Source organism: Trichosurus vulpecula, chromosome 1 (genome assembly GCF_011100635.1).
Source record: "Trichosurus vulpecula isolate mTriVul1 chromosome 1, mTriVul1.pri, whole genome shotgun sequence".
Taxonomy (NCBI): Eukaryota; Metazoa; Chordata; class Mammalia; order Diprotodontia; family Phalangeridae; genus Trichosurus; species Trichosurus vulpecula.
In genome coordinates, this window is record NC_050573.1 from 178,703,188 (window position 1) to 178,724,110 (window position 20,923).

At 39.4% G+C, this 20,923-nt stretch overlaps 1 protein-coding gene across 1 annotated transcript in view; it reads right to left on the reverse strand.

Moving 5' to 3' along the window:
• Nucleotides 1-18,178, reverse strand: part of LOC118835453 (androgen dependent TFPI regulating protein) — a 107,302-nt gene extending 89,124 nt beyond the window's left edge. Inside the window, exon 1 of the mRNA XM_036742640.1 lies at nt 18,026-18,178. Within this exon, the coding sequence (XP_036598535.1) occupies nt 18,026-18,178 (153 nt within the window). The remainder of the gene's footprint in view (nt 1-18,025) is intronic.
• Nucleotides 18,179-20,923: the final 2,745 nt, after the last annotated feature.

A 20,923-nucleotide genomic window follows, 5' to 3' on the forward strand; every position in this document is an offset into this window, starting at 1 on the left:
CACACAAAGCAACAGACCTAAAGGGAAACTGCAAATAAGTTGACTTGAAAACCTGATAGAGCTGATAAGTATCAAGCTGCTACGGAATCAGTAATGACTCTGGGTCATAGAACCTGAGTTCAAGTGTGACATCTAACTCTAATTATCTGGTTAGCATTGGGCAAGTCACTTAACCATTCTGAATCTCAGTTTCCTGGTTTGTAAAATGAGGGGGCTAGCTGGCCTCCTCTGAGTTTCCTTTCAATTCTAAATCTATGATCTTGTGGTCTTAAGACAAGATAGTTTGGTTGATTCCCACAAAGTCCAGTAGTATTGGCTGGTGTCTGCTACGTTATTATAAGAAAACCACGGCAACAGAAATTTTCTTCTGAGAAAAATATTTCTAAGATGATTGACCCCTTATTTAAATTATAGCAAATAGGAAAAAATCTAAAAGGGAAGGGGCCATAGAGATAATCTAGTCTAATCTTCTCATTTTGTGAAAGGAAAAATTGAGGTCTAGAGACTTGGAGTTATTTACCCACATCACACAGCTAGCAAGGGACAGAGCTGAGACCTGGAGCTGGGCATTTTGACCCCAAAGCCTTTTCTGGAACCACCAGCCTCCCTCCATTATTATGAAACAGGTCTCATTGTCATGAGGTTTGACCATGCTGATTTTTGCAAGTTTGACAATCATCCCTCCAGCGATAATTCGGTTGAACAAACGTTTGTTCAACAAACATTTACAGGACATCTTCTATGTGCTGGGTAGGGGGATATAGATATGAACACCATGAGTCCTGTCCTCAAGGAATTTATGATTTTGAGTACATATGTGTGTGTGTTTGTTCTGGGGGTGGAGAGTTTGCAATACACACACACAAAAGCTAACACAACTACAACAAATGGTGATTAAGTACATAAGAGGTCAAGCAAAGTGGTCTGAGAGTTATGAGAATGGAGGAATCACTGCTAGATGCAGAGATCAATGGAAAAGGCAGCACCTGAGTAGTTCTTTAAAAGAGAACATGTGAAGGGGAATCTGTGCCAGGCATGGGGATCAGTGTACAAAAACTATGCCAAGGAGGGAGATGCAGGATGAGAGCAAGAAATAGGGACTATTCTGGTTTACCTGAGCTTAATGTTCACAAAGAAGATTAACAAGAAAAAAACTGGAAAGGTAAGTAGGAGCCAGGGTGCAAAGGGTATTTAATTGCAGGAAAAGAAGTCTATCTTTTATTTGAGGGGCATGGATAGCACTTAAGATTTGTGGACAAGGCAGGAAGATCACAACAGTGCAAAGGGCATATAGAAGCAGGAAGAGAATGGAGGCATAGGTGATAAATATTCTGTACTGGTGGGAGTTGAAGGAGGGGAAGGAGGGGACAGATGGGAGAAATATATTGGGGATGGAGCCACCAAGACTTGTCAACTATTTGAATGCAAAGACTTCAGGGGAGGGAGGAGTCAAGAATACTAAGGTATTATAGTAGAGAGAGCAGGCAATTTAGAGTCAGGGGGCCCAAGTTTGAATCTGGTTCATCTATTTGTTACCTGTGAGACTTAGGTCAACTGCCACAGTGGCTAGAGTGCTGAGTACAGAATCAGGAAGACCTGACTGTTAAAATACTTAAAACCTTGGACACTAAAAAGCTGTGTGACACCCAGCAATTCTCTTAACCTTCCTATGGCTCATCTGTAAAATGAGGGGACAAGATTGGGTGATCTTTGAGGTTCCTTTAAGTTCCAAATCCTATGATCCTTGTCTTGAGTAACTGGGAAAAGTATGAATATATTAATAGAAATATAGAAGTTAGGAGGAAAAGCATGGGGAGGGGCATTTAGGTGAGGATCAATAGAGCTAGAAAGAAGAGTAGTGTTGTCACTGGAGTATGCCACAGACCACCAGAACACAAAGAGGGAAGAGATGAGGAGTTTAGGAAGTAGATCACAATATGAAGTGATTGGGCACTGCATTTATCCAGACATCTGCCGAAATTCTTTCAGTCTGTCTGTCTGTCTGTCTGTCTGTCTGTCTCTCTCTGTGACAAAAATAAAGCAGTTAATAATTTCTTGCTATGATTACTGATCATCTCATCCTTCAAAAGACAGAGGAAGCAAAAAAGAATTGTTCTTTTGGAATGGGTTCTCATCAACAAAGAAGTAGTTGTGTGTGGTGTAGAAAGATGGGAACCATAGGGAGAAGTCAATATTCAATCTTAAAATTTGTCACAGAAAGAGAGGAAAACCAGTCATAGTCTGACATAAATGTACATTTTTGGAAAGCAGATCTCACAGGATTGAGTATAGGTAAGTAAGATTCTGTGAACTAAAATTTTATCAGGGAAGTAAGCCCAGGAGGCATGAAGAAAACCTCAAGAATGAAACTCTGAAGAAACAAAAAGAAACCATTCAAAATATGAGGAAGGTGGGGGGTGGGGGGAAGGGGAAGAGGAAGGCATTGGTTAAAGAGAATAGTGCGAGTCCCAAGGGATACATCAACCATTTTAGATTTAAGAAATACTCAGATGGAAGCAAGAACAGGTAACGGAGGGCAAAAAGCAAAGAATGGCATGGTTTTGAAGTTACAGTTGTAAGTTGTTCTAACTCTCAGAATAAAATGAAGCTGAGAAAGATAATAAAATGAGTTTGTTTTTTATATGAATTGGGGGAAATAGAAGGATTCAAGGAAGGGAGAGGACTTGCTATGTGGGATAGATGTGACCATTGTAATATATAATGCAGAGAAAGCAGAAATACTCAATTATTATCTTGCTTCTGCTTTCTGCACAGGAAAATTCTTTTTGGACTGGAAAATACAGAACAAAAATGGCTAATGGGAAGTTGGTATTCAGGATAAATAGGGAAATGGTATTAGAGACCTTAGCTTCCCATGGGTCTTCAAATCATCAGGACCAGATGAAGGAAGTACTAAAGTGCTGAATAATCTTTAAAAGATCTTGGAGAACTAAAAATGTGCCACAGGATTAGGTAAGAACAAATGGTTCTCTTGATTAAAAAAACAAATAAACAATAATTCAGGATTCAAGTTACAGGCCAGTGAACATGACTTTAATTCCTGGTAAAATTCTAGAATCATTAATAAGGAAATTCTAGAATCAATTCATAAAGGGATAATTAGTGAATTTCTAGCAAAAGAAGCAGTGGCCATAGAGAGTCAGCTTGACTTTATCAGGAACAAGTTATGCCAGACTAACATAATTTCCTTTTTTGGATAGGGTTAAAAAAAACTGTTAAATAAGGGGTATTCTGTTTACCTAGATTCAGGAAAGCAATTAAGAAAATTTTTTCATATTATCTTTATAGATTAAATATATATATATATACATATGTGTATATATGTGTATATATATATATATATACATGTGTGTGTGTGTGTGTGTGTGTGTGTGTGTGTATGATCTAGACCATAATACAGTGAGAAGAAATTGGGCCACCTGCCATCAGAAGCTTTAAGTCTGATTTGTACACAGGACATGTAGGCAGAGAAGAGCATCATAGAAAGCAAGACTGGAATTCAGGAGGGGCCTCTGAGATGTTGATATAAATGTGGTAGTCTTTCACATAAAGGTACAAGTTGAAACTTTGGGGACTGAATAAATAAAGCCAAGGGAGACAGTATGGAGTATGAAGAAGGAGAGGAAGAGAAAAGTGAGAGTGGGAGGGGGAGAAGGAGAGGAAGAAGAACAGGTGAAAGGAGGACAGAGATCTGGGGGATGGTGTTTCATTCATTCATTCAATAAACATTTATTTAGCACTTAATATGTTCAAACGCCCATGCTCAGTGCTGGGACAAAAATAAAACTGATTTACCTACACATTATTCAGATAGAGCAGAACTCCTTTGTGATGCTGGTGCTATAAAAAAGACTAAGAACATAATTACAACAGCTCATAATTATACAGGATGTTCCAAAAGTCTTAGTGCAGCTTTAATCTATTAAAACTTAAAGCTGCACTAAGACTTTTGGAACACCCTGTAGAGTGTTCTGATTTTACAATGCAAAAAGGCTAAATTTTTATTTGAGGTTTTTTCCTATATTTAGCTATTATGTTTCAAGACACATGATTTGACCTGCAAGTATAACAGATATGTGTAAGGTATAAGCTGTATTTCTGGAAGTGTCATGATTCACATGATTCACTCTTCTAATGCCAAAAGCATTAGAGATTGACTTGACTATTAGCTGTATCATAACAAGCTTCTTTTAGAGTATTAAGAAACATCTGATTTATTGACTTAATTTTTCCATTTTATCTGGGTGTTTGGCCTTCTGTAGGCATAGCTTAATTCTACCAATCCTGACTCTGGCTAGTTTTCTAAAATAATCGTTCTTAGGTTATATGGTCCATTAACATAGCTTAGTATCAGTAAAATAAATTTTAAAGATCAAGAGACATCTCCTTATCCCCTCCTTTCCTTGCTCATGTGCGCACACACACACACACACACGTGCACATGCACATGCATACACACATGCGCACACATACTATTCATCTATCTATCTATCATCTATCTATGTTTTCTTCATAAGTAAAAAGGAAAAATGTCTTCAGTTTTATGCCTGTCAGTAAAAGTCCACCTTTCCTCAGGTTTCTTACAGAAATAGAGAATGCTATTTTGACAACAGCCTTGAAAGTTTGTAATGTGCTGTTCTAGAGAGACTCACTGAGCAGCCGTTTGAGTCATGGAATCTGAAGGGGGCACTTTTAGGACCTGGAGCTATCATCTCCAGCTAATAATTCCTTCCCCTCTAACATCACCTTCCATTTGTGTGTGTATGTACTTATTCTGTGTATGAATCTTAAATATACACATTTATATATAAATACCTACATGTATTTTGTATCTTGTGTGTACATTACATATCATCTCCCCCATTAGAAAGTGAATTTCCTGAGAGCAGGCTCTGTTCCCACCTTTCTTTATATCCCCAGCACTTAGCCTGATATATACTAAGGCTTAATTAATGCTTGCTGATTGACTGATTTGATTTTTGCTCAAGCCAAAGAACAATTCAATTCAACTAGCATTTACGAAGTGCCAAGTAGGGATAGAGTCAAATGGATTTCATCCAGGAGCCCAGTTCAGATGAGTCTCTCAATAGTCAGATTAGGAAAACTTATTTTATGAGTTGGATTGCAAGTATTATGTTCCTAAATTGATGAAACGTTTCTTGAGTGGCCAAGCAGCAAATGTATAGTAGGCAGCAGGGGACAGAGCAGTTAATAGATCATAGAGCTTTCAAGGTTACAGAGGACTTTCCTCATAGCAGTCTTATAACTTAAGAGGTGCAAGTATTATTACCTCTGATTAACAGATGAGGAAACTGAGGCTCTGAGAGCATGACTTGCCCATGATCACATAGCTAATAAGTACACGAGGCAGAATTCAAGCCCAGATCTCCTCACTCCAAGTCAAGAAGACAGTACATTACACTTGTCTCCAAAAGGGGAATGACATAGTCCCCATTTCCCAAGGATCTTAGAAATAAAACATATACCCAGTGACAATATAATGTTGAATGTTGAAGGTTTAGAAGGTCATCCTGGGCCCCCAAAGTCTCTGGGATCACATTGATCAAGTTTGATCCTGGAGGCTCACCCCCAAAAGGTCACATCCTCTCTTTGGCTTGTGGCATTCACCTGGAGTTGCTCCAGAAAAATCTCTTTATATACTCAGGATATAGCTTGTATATAGGTTTCCCTTAATGTTAGTAAAGGGATCTTTAGCTTCCATATAAGCATTGAAAGTATCAAATATATCTATATCTATATATAAGGTTCAGGACAGCATTTATTTCACCTTCACAGAAAATGCAAAATAGAGCAGCTAAGCAGTGCAATGAATAAAGTGCAAATCTGGCTTCAAAAACTTACTATCTGTGTGACCTTGGGCAAATCATTTAACCCTTTTTGTCTCGGTTCCTTCGTCTATAAAATGACCTGGAGAAGGAAATGGAAAACCACTCCAGTATCTCTGTCAAGAAAACCCCAAATGGGGTCATGAAGAATCAGACATGACTGAAGTTACACAACAACAACAACACAGAAAAGGCAAAACAGGTAAGAATTGATAGACGTCTATAGAGAAATATAGAATATATACAAAATACTTAAGTGGTCCATCATCTCTTCCTAGGAGGGAATTAAGCTTGGAATGCTTGCTTGGGCATTCCCTCTTTCCCACAGAACCCTACACAATCTCTTCAGGACTCATAATGTCACCCTATAGATTAGACTCTCCCCAGAAGATAAATGTATTTTTGAGGGTTGCTGGACAACAACCTTCCCATTGAACGAACTCTAAGTAACTCACTGCATTTGCTCTTCAAGTATTACCCTTATTGTAGTATATGTCCATCTACAACTTTATAATCTCATCAGGTTATTTGGATCAAATTGATCTGGGACTCTCCTAATACCCCTCTCAGAAATAATTAAGTATCATGGGCAGGGCAAAGGGGAGCAAGATCTGTGACAATACACAGAAGGAAGAAATGAACTCTGGGTGCAGGGATCAAGGAAGACTTCAAACTAGAGAAATTTGCACACTAGTTTGTGTGACTTTAGGCAAGTCACTGAACATCTTTGAGCATGAATCTCCTCCTCTAAGAAATTGGGATAATAGTCATCGCACTGCCTACCTCCAATAGATGGTTTGAGGATTTAATGCAATAGAATTGTTAGTTGATGGTTATATGGAGCTTTAAGGTTTATAAATGTCTTTACACACATCACTTTATTTGAATTTCACAATATTAATGCAAGACAAGTACTATAGATATGATCATCCCCATTCTTCAGATAAAGAAATTAAGGTTCAAAGAGTTAAGTGACTTGTACACGTTCAAACAGCCATTAAGAAAGAGTTAGAGGCAAAACTTGAATCCAGGTTTTCCTCTGTCCAGCTCTAGAAGTCTGTTAATCCATTACACTGTATTGATCCTCTAGAGCAGAGGGTTATTTCCTAGACTCCTTTTGGCAGTCTGGCAATACCTATGAACTCTTTCTCAGATTAATGTTTTCAAATGAATGAATATTTATATAGGAAAACAAATACATTGAAATATAATTATTAAAACATATTTTTAAAGCCAAATTCATGGACACCAGGTTAAGAACCTCTCTGCTCTAAAGGCAGTGTAATATAGTAGACATGATGATAAGCTTACGATCAATGAGAACTCGATTCAGATCTTTTCTGATGCTTATTAGGGATATGTTGTTGTTGAAAAGCTGATGGATCACTTCAGTATTTTATGTATTTTCTGTATTTCTCTATGGACTCCCATTAGATCTTGCCTGCTTTGCATTTCTTGTGTTGTTGTCATTGGGTCATTTCAATCACATCTGACTTTTTGTGATACCATTTGGGGTTTTCTTGGCAAAAATCCTAGAGTGGTGGCTGTTTCTTTCTCTAGTTTGTTTTACACATGAGGAAACTGAGGCAAATGGGGTTGAGTGACTTGCCCAGGGTCACACAGCTAGTAAGTGTCTGAAGCCAGAATTGAATTCAGGAAGAGGAGTCTTTCTGATTCCAGGCCTGACACTCTGTCCACTATGCCACCTTGCTGCCTCATTAGGGATATGACTCTAGGCAAATTTCTTAACCTCTCTAGGCCTCGCTCTTCTCAAAAAGTCTCTTTCTATTATTAGTGTCAGAATTAATGATTACCAGACAGCTAGCTGGTACAGTAGATAGAACACGACTTAAAGTCAGGAAGTCCTGAGTTCAAATCCTTCCTCAGAAACATACTTAGTTGTATGACCCTGGTCAAGTCACAACCTCTCTGTGTCTCATTGTCCTCATCTGTAAAAAGGGAATATGTAGAATCTATAGGGGACTGCATGCTGTCTTGGGGAGGAGGGGGGAGAGAAGGGAAGGAAAGAAAATTTGAAACTCAAGAACATTAAAAGTGTTGTAAACTAAAAATAAAAAATCTAATTAAAAAAGGGAGATAACATTAGTACCTATTGCACAGGATTGTTATGAGGATCCAGTGAGTTAACATTTGTAAAGTGCTTTGCACACTTGAAAGCACTATATACATGCTAACTATCATTATTACTACCCATTAAAGCTATGCTGTAGTGGAAAAGGACATGGATTTGTAATCAAGTGACCTGTGAATGAATGTCACTTCCCTTCATTACTACCCCTATGGTCTTTGGCAATCACTTCATTTCCCTGGGTCTCGATTTACTGTAAAATGAGGGGACTGGCCTCTCAGGACCCTTTTAGCTCAAGATTTTGACTAGAACCTTCCAAATGTAGCTGAAGGAATCTGGAACCAAAGTTACAAAAATTCAGAACAGTCCCATAAGCCTGTGCCACCAGACTCGGGATCTGAGGAGTTAATTAAAAGAGATTAAAATCCAGAGGGAAAATCTGTCCTTTGGGGTGTTTCTGACCCCTTCTCCTCCCAACCTCCAATAATATTGTAACAGCTACTAGCAAGGGCCACTTGCCCACAAAATCCCTGGGATTTGGTAGTTCCGTTTGGGAAGAGAGGAAACTAATAGAAGATCCCTTTTTTGGACAGGTATAGAAGGAGTTTAGGAGACTCCTGAGAAAAGAAGAAAAGGGAGATGTCAGTGGTCCCATGGCAACTGCTCGGTTGCCCATATACAATTCCCTTCTTAAAGACTAAGAGAAATAGGGGCAGCTAAGTGGCACAGTGGATAGAGCACCACTGGAGTCAAGAGGACCTGAGTTCAAATCCAGCCTCAAACACTTGACAGTGACTAGCTGTGTGATCCTGGGTAAGTCACTTAACCCCAATTGCCTCACACGCAAAAAAAAGATGAAGAGAAATGATTTCTAACGAGGTGTGTGGCAATATATTGTTTTCTTTTTTTATTTTGGAGGGGGAGAAAGCAGGGAATGAAGGTTAAGTGACTTGGCCAAGGTCACACAGCTAATAAGTGTGTCAAGTGTCTGAGGTCAGATTTGAACTCAGGTCCTCCTGACTCCAGGGCTGGCACTCTACTCACTGAGCCACCTAGCTGCCTCTGGCTGTATATTGTTATAATGTATACTCACTCCAGTATGAGAGACTCAAAACAAACCTAACCCTACCTTACTTCTGCTTCATTATGTTTTCATTTTTTAAAATTTATTAAAGAATACATTTGCTAGATTTAATATTATTTCTCCTAAATACATATAGTTTACCCTGTCCTTACTCTTGTCCCTTTGTTTGAAGCATGAGGGCACAAAGGGAACCAAACAGGAGAGTGACCTTTCCCTAGATCAGGCCTGGGAACTCCAGCCCGTTGTTAGGGAGTTGCTTTCTATCTGTTGGCATAAGCACAAGTTGCTTCATAACTACATGCTCCTAAGCGCAGAATTACTAAAAAATGAGAGCCCTATTTTATAAATCTGCCCTGTGGATTGTAGTGTGCTGGCAACCACTCTCTCTCTACTACCTCTCTCAAATACATTCAGGATGCTTTTTGATTATACTATATTGTCTCACTGAGAATAAAATAAGTACAGTCTTGCCTTTCATGTACCCTTACCTTCTTCATGCTTAAAGCATTGTCATTATTAAAGCATTATCACAGAGAGTACAGGACTGATTTACTCTTGGGCCCAAACCTCACAAATTTCAAGAGAAAAAGCCTCGGTAAAAGTTCAGAGTACAAATAAGCCAATGGAGAATTTTCTAACAATCAGAAAGTAAAACAAGTAAAACCATAAAGCAAATCCATTTTGCTGGAAAATATTATAACATGAAATAAAGTGAACCAATAGTGCCAGACATTAGAAACTCCGACATACCACCTAGAGATCATGAGAAATAAACATCAGAATGGGTAAGAGAGAGAAAAAGGCAGAAGAAAAGAAATTAGGAATGAGTTTAGATTAGAAATTAGAGCCTATAATTGTGGATTTAAACAATACAAATAGCAGACCAGGAAAAAATGAAGAAGCAAAAGAGAGGTGACCAGATTTGGAACACAATCCTCTTCTGGCACCCAAGTTTAAAATGAGAATAAGAAAATAAGAATTTAAAATAAGCAAAACAATGGAATAGGGCTCGAGGGTGTTTGAGGAGGCTGAACCTACTCTAACACATGGTGACTAGTTAAACACTTGGCTAGCGCTTCCTTGATTTTCCCTCTTCGGGAAGAGGCCTTCTCCCCCACCTCTGAAAGCCACATGTTCATTTGTAGTACAAGGGTTACCATGGTGATATGAGTAAGCACACCCTGGGTTGCTTCCCTCTTTCCCAACCACAGCACACCACTTTGGATGGGAAGGAAACATGTTCCTCACATTTTCCTACTTTCTTCTTCATCAATAATTTCATCTTCCCGAAAACTTGCCAATCATCACACATGCACGTTGCTTCACTTGCATCTGTCAAGATGCCAACATGCCAACCTCATGTACGGGGTGATGGTGTTCTGTTTTCTACTGATCTTTATCAGTGTTGCCATGTCATAGCCATCATCAGTGATGAGAATATTTATGTGACACCCCCAGGGGAGCTCCAAGCTGGTAAGGAGAGGGGAGTACCTTGCCAATACAAATACACAGAGGTATAATACCTGAAGTAAAACACTAGTGAGTGCCCTACTTCTTGGCTAATTAAAAGTCAGTGTAGTGAAATGTACGAGTCTGCTGTGAGTCAGGACCAGGTTCCTGAAGGAAGAAGATTTTAAGTTTTTATTGACTCCCTGTGCTGGGCAAGAACCTGCCTATTAGAACACAATAGAGTGATTAATGAATTGCTTCTATGTAGAAAAACTTGGAGGGGGAAAAACTGGAGAAAGCTACAGTAAAATGACATAAAGCGTTCTAGTTTGGACTATCTTTAGAACAAATGTTGCCATCATTTTGATTTCTCTTGTCGATCTTTGCCTGCCCAAGCAAGGTGGAACAAATCATTTCTTCTCATTCAAAGCTTGCTCTCCTTGGAATTTCTTCCCATTGTTTTTGTGTCTTCTCCGGTCTGCCTATGATGAAGGACTCCTTCGTGCCTTTCCTCCTGCCCTTCTCTCATGCTGATCTGAGCAGATGTTCTTAAAAGTTGTTAGCTAACCTTCAATTATATTGCTAATTAACAAACTTACTACCTGGAACACAGCTCAGTCGACATTTTTTTCTTTTTTGGTAAGGATAGCAATTAAAAAGAAAGTCATGGCTAAGGGATATTTAATATATAGATATATACCTTCCACAGTGTCTTGAAACTATACAATCTTAATCCTGGAAGAGAATTTAAGAGGTCACCTTAAGTCGTTCCTCTGCCTTCAAGAAGAATGCTAACTAAACCACTGCAGGAAGATGAACACATTCTCTTAACTATTTATGTTGGGTTTGTCCTTCATTTTCGAAGAGGACCACGGCATCAGGGAAATGATGACACGACTTGTAGTTGACTTTGATTTGAGTGAGGAAGGACTGTGTAAGGTCATCAGCATCACTTTCTCCTCCAGAGCCATCTGGGTCTAGTGACCAGATATTCATCAGGATGACTGGATATGACCCAGGATGTAACGGGGGAGCCTGGCCCTTTTAGACTTCTATAAAATCCCTAGGAGGGAATCATAGCTCTGGGCTTACACGAATGAGGTTCCATCTTAAAGGCTTTTTATAAATCATCATCTTTAGTTCATACTTCCCCTACCCTGGGTTTTCACCCAAAACATAAAAAATTAGCTTATATATAGGTTCCACAGAAAAAGAAATAGTCATTCATCTCCCATGCAATCACTCAAGTTACCAATACATTGAACATAGGATAAGCTTTACTTACCCAGACGAAAGTGCAAATCAGAAAGGACTCTCCTCCAAGTCTAAAAACAGTCACAGTCACTCTCTTTCATTCTCAGTTGACATCAGTTTTCTAGGTACATAGCACTATCACAGGATCAAGACTTCTTCGTAAAGGATAAGGTGTCATGGTTGCTAGGGAGTCAAACAACCCACCCCTCACATGAACCCCATCCACTACAAGTGAAGACTCTGGTCCTCCAGATTTATGGTATTTTATAGGTATACCTTGTTATATTGCACTCCACTTTATTGAGCTTCGCAGATACTGAGTCTTTTTTTACAAATTGAAGGTTTGTGGCAACCCTAAGTCAAGCAAGTCCATCAGCACCATTTTTCCTCATGTGCTCTCATAGTGTCTCTGTGTCACACTTTGGTAATTCTCACAAATTTTCAAACTTTTTCATTATTATTATTATATCTATTACAATGATCTGTGATCAATGCTCTTTGATGTTACTATTACAATTGTTTCGGGGTGCCACAAACCATCCCCATATAAGATGGCAAACTTAATCAACAAATGTTATGTATATTCTGATTGCTCCATTGACCCACCCCCCATCTCTCTCTCTCTCTCTTCAGGTTTCACCATTCCCTGAGACACAGCAATATTGAAATTAGATTAACTAATAACCCAGCGATGGCCTCTAAGTTTTCAAGTGAAAGGGAGAGTCAATTGATCAGGCAAACTTCATTGTTGTCTTATTTTAGGTAATTTCCACAGCCAACCCAATCAATATGTTGGAGGAGAAGAGATGTTCTCACATCTCCTCCAACAGTAACAATTCAAGTGCTGGGGTTAGCCTTGGTAACGAATAAGACTACTTCTTCACATGAGACAGAGGTGAAAGAGGAGCTAGTAATAAAAGGTATCTGAATGATAAGAAATGCGGAAGAGGGGAGAAGAAGGAGCCATGATAAATGTCCTCAATTTTTTTTTCTATGAAATATGAGACAAAGTTCTCAGTTGAGAGAATGGGGGTGGGGAAGGGAAGCCATGGTAGGTCTGAGGAGGGATGAAAAAGTTTGGAAGAGTTGTGAAGAGTGGGATAGTAAGTTGATAAGGGATGTATGTCACAATTGCCAAGCAGCAGTGAGGGCTCAGTTGAGATTGGTAACATAAATTTGTAGTGAACCCAGACAGAATAGTTGCATAAATTTCTCCATCTTCATTCAACAGCATATGTGTAGGAGTGAAGGTGGAACATGGTGGGATGATCCAAGGCTGAGACTTGGCTGGACATAATTGGTAATATAATAAGGGCCTAGGTGTTTGAGAAAGGAAAAGAGTGCATAGTTGAATTGATTCACCAAGGTGTCAAGATGGGGAGAGAGAAGAGAATGGTTAGTGCAGGAGATATGGCCTGGGAGAGAATTGAGGGATCAAGGGATTGGAGGTCATAGTGCAGATTCAGAGTAGAGTTTTATAAGGGAAAGCAGAAGGAGAGGTGAAAAGCCAATACATTATGGCTGGATAAAAGTACTTTAGAATTCTCAAACACAGAAGTGGTACATTTTCACAGGTGATGGCAAGGTCAAGCATATGCCCATCTTTGTGTGTAGATGAAGTAGGGGGGAGAATTAACTCATGGGAAGTGAATAGGTTGAAGAACTGAATGGTTAGTGTTTAAGGGAGAGTTAATATAATACTCCTCCCCTAATAAAGGCAGGAGTTGGGAAGAAGAGAAAATTGTGAGCCAGGTACTGAACTCATTGAGGAAGAAAGGAGAATTACTTAGCAGGTATGTAGACAGCAGCTACCAGGATTTTGATTGGGTGATAGATATGAAAACCACGAACCTCAAAAGAAGAGAGGTTACTGAGGATAAAGGTAAAAGGAGAACCTGAAAGTGACAGTAGGGAGCAAAGAGCATTTCAACTCCCTCAGCTGGAATGAGAAAAGGTACAGCCAGTAATGGAAAAGGTGACTAGGAAGGCTGTGTTATCACAGGTGGAAGATCAGGAGACAAGTTTCAATAATAACTGGTAGATGAAAAGAGTAAAGGGGAAAAGATTTCAGATGAAGGGAAAGTTTGTTGTCTATGGAATAGGCATTCCAGAGAGCACAGTGAAAGGGCAGGGTAGTATTTGGCTGAAACTTTAGGGTAGGAGGGTTGAGGAGATGGGAATGAGGAATCTGGTGAGGGGGTGTGAGAAACAGGGTTTGGATAATGATGTACAGGAGCCACTGGGATGCGAAGGGTATGACTGAGTGTAAAATGACAAATGTTGGAGGAAATATGGGAAAAATGAGACTATTGTCTCATTGTTGGTGGAGTTGTGAACTAATTGAACCATTCTGTAGAGCAATTTAGAACTGTGCCCAATGGCTATAAAACCATGTATACCCCAAAAGAAATTAAAAAAGACAAAAAGGAAAAGGACCCACATGTACAGAAATATTTATAGCAATTTATTTCTGGGAACAAAGAATTAGAAATTGAAGGAATCCCCATCAACCAGGAAATGGCTAAACAAGTTGTGGTATGTGATTATGATGGAATACTATTGTATTATAAGAAATGATGAGCAGGATGCTCTAAGAAAAACCTGGAACGACTTGCATGGGCTGATGCAAAGTGAAACGTGCTGTGTTCAAAGTAACAGCAATATTGTAGGATGATCAGCTGTGAATGACTTAGCTATTCTCAATAATACAATGACCTGAGACAACTCTGAAGGACTTATGATGAAAAATGCTACCCAGCCCCAGACAAAGAACTGATGGTGTCTGAATGCAGACTGAAGCATATTTTTTTAACCTTCTTTATTTTTCTTGAGTTTTTTTTGTCTATGTTTTCTTTCACAACGTGACTGTTATGGATATGTTTTGCATGACTATGCTTGTATAACCTGTATAGAATTGCTTGCCTCCTCAATGAGGGTGGTTGGGGAGGGAGAAAGGGAGAGAATTTTGGACTCAAAGTTTCAAAACAAATATTAAAAATTGTTTTTACATATTACTGGGGGAAAAATAAAAAACTTTAAAAAAAGTAATTTCAGTAAAGTTGTGAATGTACACAATAGATTACAAAGGGCTGAGTGTTTGAGTGTATACTAGAGATGTACAGGCATCAGGAAGGGAATTTTTAAAGGGAGTTTAGTAGTGGAGAAGAGAAGAGAGATGGAATGCTAATTATGAAATAGAGTTAAGACTTAAACATGTTGAAAGACTCATGGTGTAACAACAATGTTACTTGTAGCTACTGTGGTTATATAAGACCAATAACACCAGCACACAGGAGGGCTGCTAACACAGGTTCTTTGATCTGATTTTCTAAGGAAAGCAACTTTAAGGGGTTTACAATCTCACTTTAATCAAACATACATATCTTATTCACTTAGTTCAGGGGGGAAAGCCAGCACCCTGAACTTTAGAGAAAACACAAACAAAATTTACAAGCAGAAATTATATAAACAGGGCAAATAAACACGAATCAACAGACAGGCTTCTAACTGTCTGACCATAGCAATACATACACAATTGCCAAAGAGAGAAGCACCAACATCTGGGTTTTCAAAGCTGGAGGGCTCCTTAATAGCTACCCAGAATCCTGTCTGGCGAAATCACAGGAACATTCTTCCAATGAGTGAACCCCAAAGCAGAATGCTAACCTCCAGTATATATATATATATATATATATATATATATATATATATATATATATATATATATATATATATATACTTCTTCAGGGTCAGTGGGCATCACAACCATGCAACTCAAACCCATGTGACCTAGGCCTTCCCATGACATAAGAAGGTCATCAAAGACTCCCTTTTCAATCAAATACTCTTGATTGAAACAAAGGCAAGACTCAAAGGCACTTAGATTGACTTAGTGCTGAGAAGTACTCCAAAACAAAAAACAGCAAAAAGTCCCACCTTGCTTGTCATTACACATGGATGACTGCTAGATGACTGCTGAGGCAAAGTCTTAGAGGACATGGGAGAGAATGGTTTTGAGACATGGAAATGAGGAGCTGAAGGACCTCATTAGTTGGCCTCAATCTGCTCAGTTCCTTGAGTATGAGGACCTATTCCTTACATTTTTCTTGTCACCTAGCAGCTAGTCTTGAACATATATGATGTTCAATTATGTATGTGTTTAATAACTACTTGTTAATTTGTTGGGGATGAACAAAAAACAACCAGATAATGGCAAATTATTAACAAGTGCTAAATGGCGTAGTGTGCAATAGAAATTCAAAGATGCCATGTGTTTGCAACTGTGAGATGACAGCCCTGAGAAGAGGAGAATTTTCTTATTAGAATTTTCCCACTGAACAGGTAGGGTGGGGCCACGTGAAGATCTGCATAACATGAGTTTGGATTTGATCCAGTAGACAGGAGGGAGCCCCTGTAGGTACTTGAGCAAGGAAATGGCAAGAGTAAAGCAGTTAAAGCATCATAATAGATGAGGTTAGCCTCAAGATGTGGGGTAGGTTAGAACAGAGAGGGAATGGAGACAAAGAGACTGGTATGGAGCCTAATGCAATAGGTGTGACATAATGAGGGGCGGGACCTTGGGAATGGAGCCAGCCAAATGGACTTGGGTGGTGCTACTGGGAATAGAGAAAAAGAAACAAAGCCAAAAGACATTTGCAAGAAACAATAGGATTTCCTGACTGATTGGATAAGAGAAGGGGAAAGAGGGTAGCAGAGCATTGTGGATCAACTAGTAGAAAGGGGTAAGTGACCTAGTTTGGGGCTACAATGAGAAGGTTGTTTGTGGACATGTTGACTTTGACTTAACAGAGAGACATCCATACTAGAACTAGAATCAAATCTGAACTCTAGTCCTAGCCCCCAGACATAGCCCTTCCTCCATCTTCTACTCCCCATTCTCAAAAATACATGACAGATGCATGTTGCTTAGTTTTCTACTCTGTGTTGCTGTAGCTCTATAAAAACAATGTGGTTTTTTTGAGCAAATTCTGTGATTAAATCAAGCAGCAGCTTTGATATTTACAAACACATTGCAGCTGCATTCAAAATGCAATCTGCCAAGCCCCTCAGCAATCTAAAGGCCTCTCTGCATCCAAGACAAGCTCCACCAGTTGGGCCAGGAAGGATGGGACGTCACCTCTAGGCCTTTGGATCAGAAGCCCTCCTACCTCCCTTCACTTGCAAATTTTGTGCTTCATTTTCTCTGGCAAAACACGGCTTTCTGAAAACCTTCGCTTTCTAAATTGTAGCAGGATAAACGAGGGCTCTAAATTTTGTTCCCATGCCCCAAACTAAGATAGATGTGAACCTAGTTATAAGTCCTTTGTGAGGTGTTCCAGAATTCCTTGCCAAGCTAAAATGAAGGGAATAAGCTTTCATTAAGCCAGGCACTGTGCTAAGCTCTTTATAAATATCATCATAACTTGCCCAGGGTTACACATGTCTGAGGCTGGATTTGAATTTATACCTTCCTGATGCTAGGTCCAGCTCTCTAACCACTATACCACCTAGATGCCTAAATTTTAAATGAGTCTGCCAAGTATTCCCCACCATGACCTTTTGGCTTTTCTTGTTTTAAAATTTATGCTTATAAAGCATGTTGGTCATTTATTCGTGGCTCACTCTTCAGGATACAGTATGGTCATAAGAATTTAGAAGACAAAAGGAGCACTGTCATGGGAATGTTTTTCACATACATGCTTTTTGTTGTTGTTGCTCAGGAGGCCTACCCTTTCACTTGGAGACCGAGCCTATAAAAATGGAAGTGGGAGCTGAATTTGGCAAAGTATGTTTGCCGTTTCCAAGGTAAATCTGCTATTCTCTGCGTGCTGAAAAATGGCATGCTTCCTCCATTCAAAATTACACTTCCTACACAACATACGTTGCCCTTGTCACCAACTTCCTCAGTATCCAGGAAAAGCTAAGAAGCCTGCTGCACAGAATGAAATTCCTTTCTGCATTGAGGGTGAGATCAGTGATGTCATCACTGATGTTTAGCTGCCTCCCTGGGATTATCAGAGAAGAATTCTGGGTCAGTCTCTTCAGAAGACCTCTTGACATTTGGCTTACCTAGACACCCCACAGACACTGCTCCAAATGAGTTACTTGTAGCCCATTGTTTAGGAAAACAGAATGCCAAAAGTCTCAAGCAATGAAGAGAAGGAAGATTCAAATAATGGAGTTTTTTTTCTTCTAAAAACAAAAGTTTTCTGTCTGGAGGCACAGATGGTAGAAAAGCAAATAGACAGATTGGTCCCTGGTGCAGCACAGACTTAGACTTACCAGATTCAGTATTGTCAAGTATTTCCACTGGCCTCCATACGGGAACATTTGCAATGATTGCTGCTCTGCTCCTTGGAAGGAGAAATAACAGTTGATGAAAATATACCAGCCCCAAACAAGGAAGTGGTATATGCACACAGACGCTCCTGCCATGGCTTAGCTCAGACCAAACAGTTTTTCTGTTCCTTCTGGAATCCAGCATTCAAAACCCTTGACCCCGCTGTGTGCTCAGTAAAACTACCATCTCCACCCATTCCTGAGCAAGGTAATTTCAACACTAATGAACTTTGCTTCTCCTAGTGCTCTTCCCTAATAAACTGGGAGAGGGGATTATTTATGGGCTTCAGATACCCCGTATCTAAACCCTTTCAGGATTATGCCAGATCAGTTTCAGGTGTACATAAATTTGAAATTCCTTCCTTCCTTCCTTTCTTTCCTTTCTTCTTTCCTTCCTTCCTTCCTTTCTTCGTTCCTTCCTTCCTTCCTTCTTTCCTTCCTTTCTTCCTTCCTTTCTTTCTTCCTTCCATCCTTTTCTTCCTTTCTTTCTTTCCTTCCTTTCTTTCTTTCTTTCTTTCTTTCTTTCTTTCTTTCTTTCTTTCTTTCTTTCTTCCTTTTTTCCTTCCTTCCTTTCTTCCTTTCTTTCTTCCTTCCTTCCTTTCTTCCTTTCTTTCTTCCTTCCATCCTTCCTTCCTTTCCTCCTTTCTTTTTTCTTCCTTCCTTCCTTCCTTCCTTTCTTTCTTTCTTTCTTTCTTTCTTTCTTTCTTTCTTTCTTTCTTTCTTTCTTTCTTTCTTTCTTCCTTTCTTTTTCTTCTGGAAGGAGAAGAATTCTTGAAAATCTCTGCTGTAACAGAACTTTGCACTATCCAGCCAATTGGGAGGAGAGGCAGAAGCAGCCCTTTCACCTGCCTCTTTACCAAAGCCTGGTCTTGTCATCAACAATACTGTAGTGACATACTTTATTATGCTTTATTTTTCATCTTCACTGTCCAGTGACAAACAAATTGTCCTAAGAAAATGAAAAAGAATATTCATCAGCCTCATGAAACCAATAGAAAAGTAAGAGAGTGAGGGTAAGGCTCTGGCAGATAAAAGAGGCCTTATCTGAAAGTACCTCTGACCTTCCCATGGAAGATATATACACATATCATCCTATATAAGATAGCTGTTTATGGGGATACAACATTAATTTCCTGGGCCTGAGTTTCTTCATCTGCAAAGTGACAAGGAGGGGTGGGCTAGGTCACTAAAGGTACAAAATCTCTCTGGCTCTGTTTCCTCATCTATAACTTGTCGTTCAGTTGTTTCAGTTGTGTCTGACTCTTTGTGACCCCATTTGGGATTTTCCTGGCAAAGATACTGGGGTGGTTTTGCCATTTCCTTCTCCAGCTCATTTTACAGATATGGAAACTGAGGCAAATAGGGTTAAGTGACTTGCCCAGGGTCTCTGAGGCCAGATTTGAACTCATGAAGATGAGTCTTCTTGACTCCAGGTCTGACACTCTATTGTGCCACCTAGCTGCCCTATCTATAACTAGATATTCTCTTTAGTCCCTTCCAGATAGAAATCTAACATCACAACCCAATCACAGCTGGTCCCAGATGAGGCTACTCACTCTCTCCTTCTACCACCAAGTAGGAACAATATCCTGACCTAACCCCCTCCCCCATACAATTTAGGCTAGGTTGTTTTGTGTTTTTTTTTTCCTTGAGCTATTGTAACCATCCCTAAGACATTATTGTCTCAAGAGACTGCCTTCCTTGGGCAAGGAACCTTTTATCTGCTGAAGTAAATCCAGGTGTTGTCAGTGCATATCTTTGTTGAACAGCCTCCCTTGCAAAGGTTAAGTAAATCTGCTATTGTTAACTGTTGGATGAGCCAATGAGTATCTCATTTTGTTTCAATATCAAACTTAAACTATCAGGAGACTGGCCTGCATCAGGCCAATCCGGAACAGAACACTTTTCAAATCTAGACCAATTTGCACAGACTGGATTTAGTTCTGGGGGAGCTTGGTCTCTAAAGAGAGGGTTTAGATGTTTTTTTTTTTCCTTTCTTACTCTATACAGAGGTCTTTATATCCCATTCCCGAGGGAAAAATCATTTTATATTTAGATTTAGCTCAGGAAGACTCATCTTCCTGACTTGAAATCTGGCCTGAGATATGTACTAACTGTGTGACCCTGGGCAAGTCTCACCCATTAATCTTGCTTGCCTCAGTTCCTCATCAGTGAAATGAACAGGAGAAGGAAATAGCAAACTTATCCAATATCTCTGCCAAGAAAAATCTCAAATGGGGTTGTGAAGAGCTGGACATGACTGAAAAGACTGAACAACAACAAAGTCTCCCCAAATGGGGTGGGATAGAAAGGGACTCAATTTACAAAGTCCATCATGTATAGGATAGCTCTTATTTCCTCCATGTAATACTAAGTAGCTGACATTTATACAACACTTAATATTTGCCAGATGCTGTGCTCAGAGCTTTACAATTGTTATGTCATTTGATCCTTACAACAACCCTGGGAAGTATTAATATCCCCATTTTACAGATGAGGAAACTGAAGCAAATAGAGGTTAAGTGAATTCATTAGGGCCACATAGCTAGTAATTGTCTAAGGCTGGATTTGGTTCTTCCTCGTTCCAGACCCGGCACTCAATGCTTTTTTTTTTTAATGCTCATGTAGGTATATTTGCAAAGATTTAAGAATGCAGCAATAACTTTTAACTACTGTTATATCCTCCTATGAAAATGATAATTAAAATATCAAAACATGACACATTTTGTGATACTGTTGAATAAGCATTTCACTTTCACCTAAGATCTGCACTGTCCTGTTCAAAGTCCTTATTGTTTGGCAAGTCTGGACAGAGGTGGACTCCTCCTACCTTTGGTAATC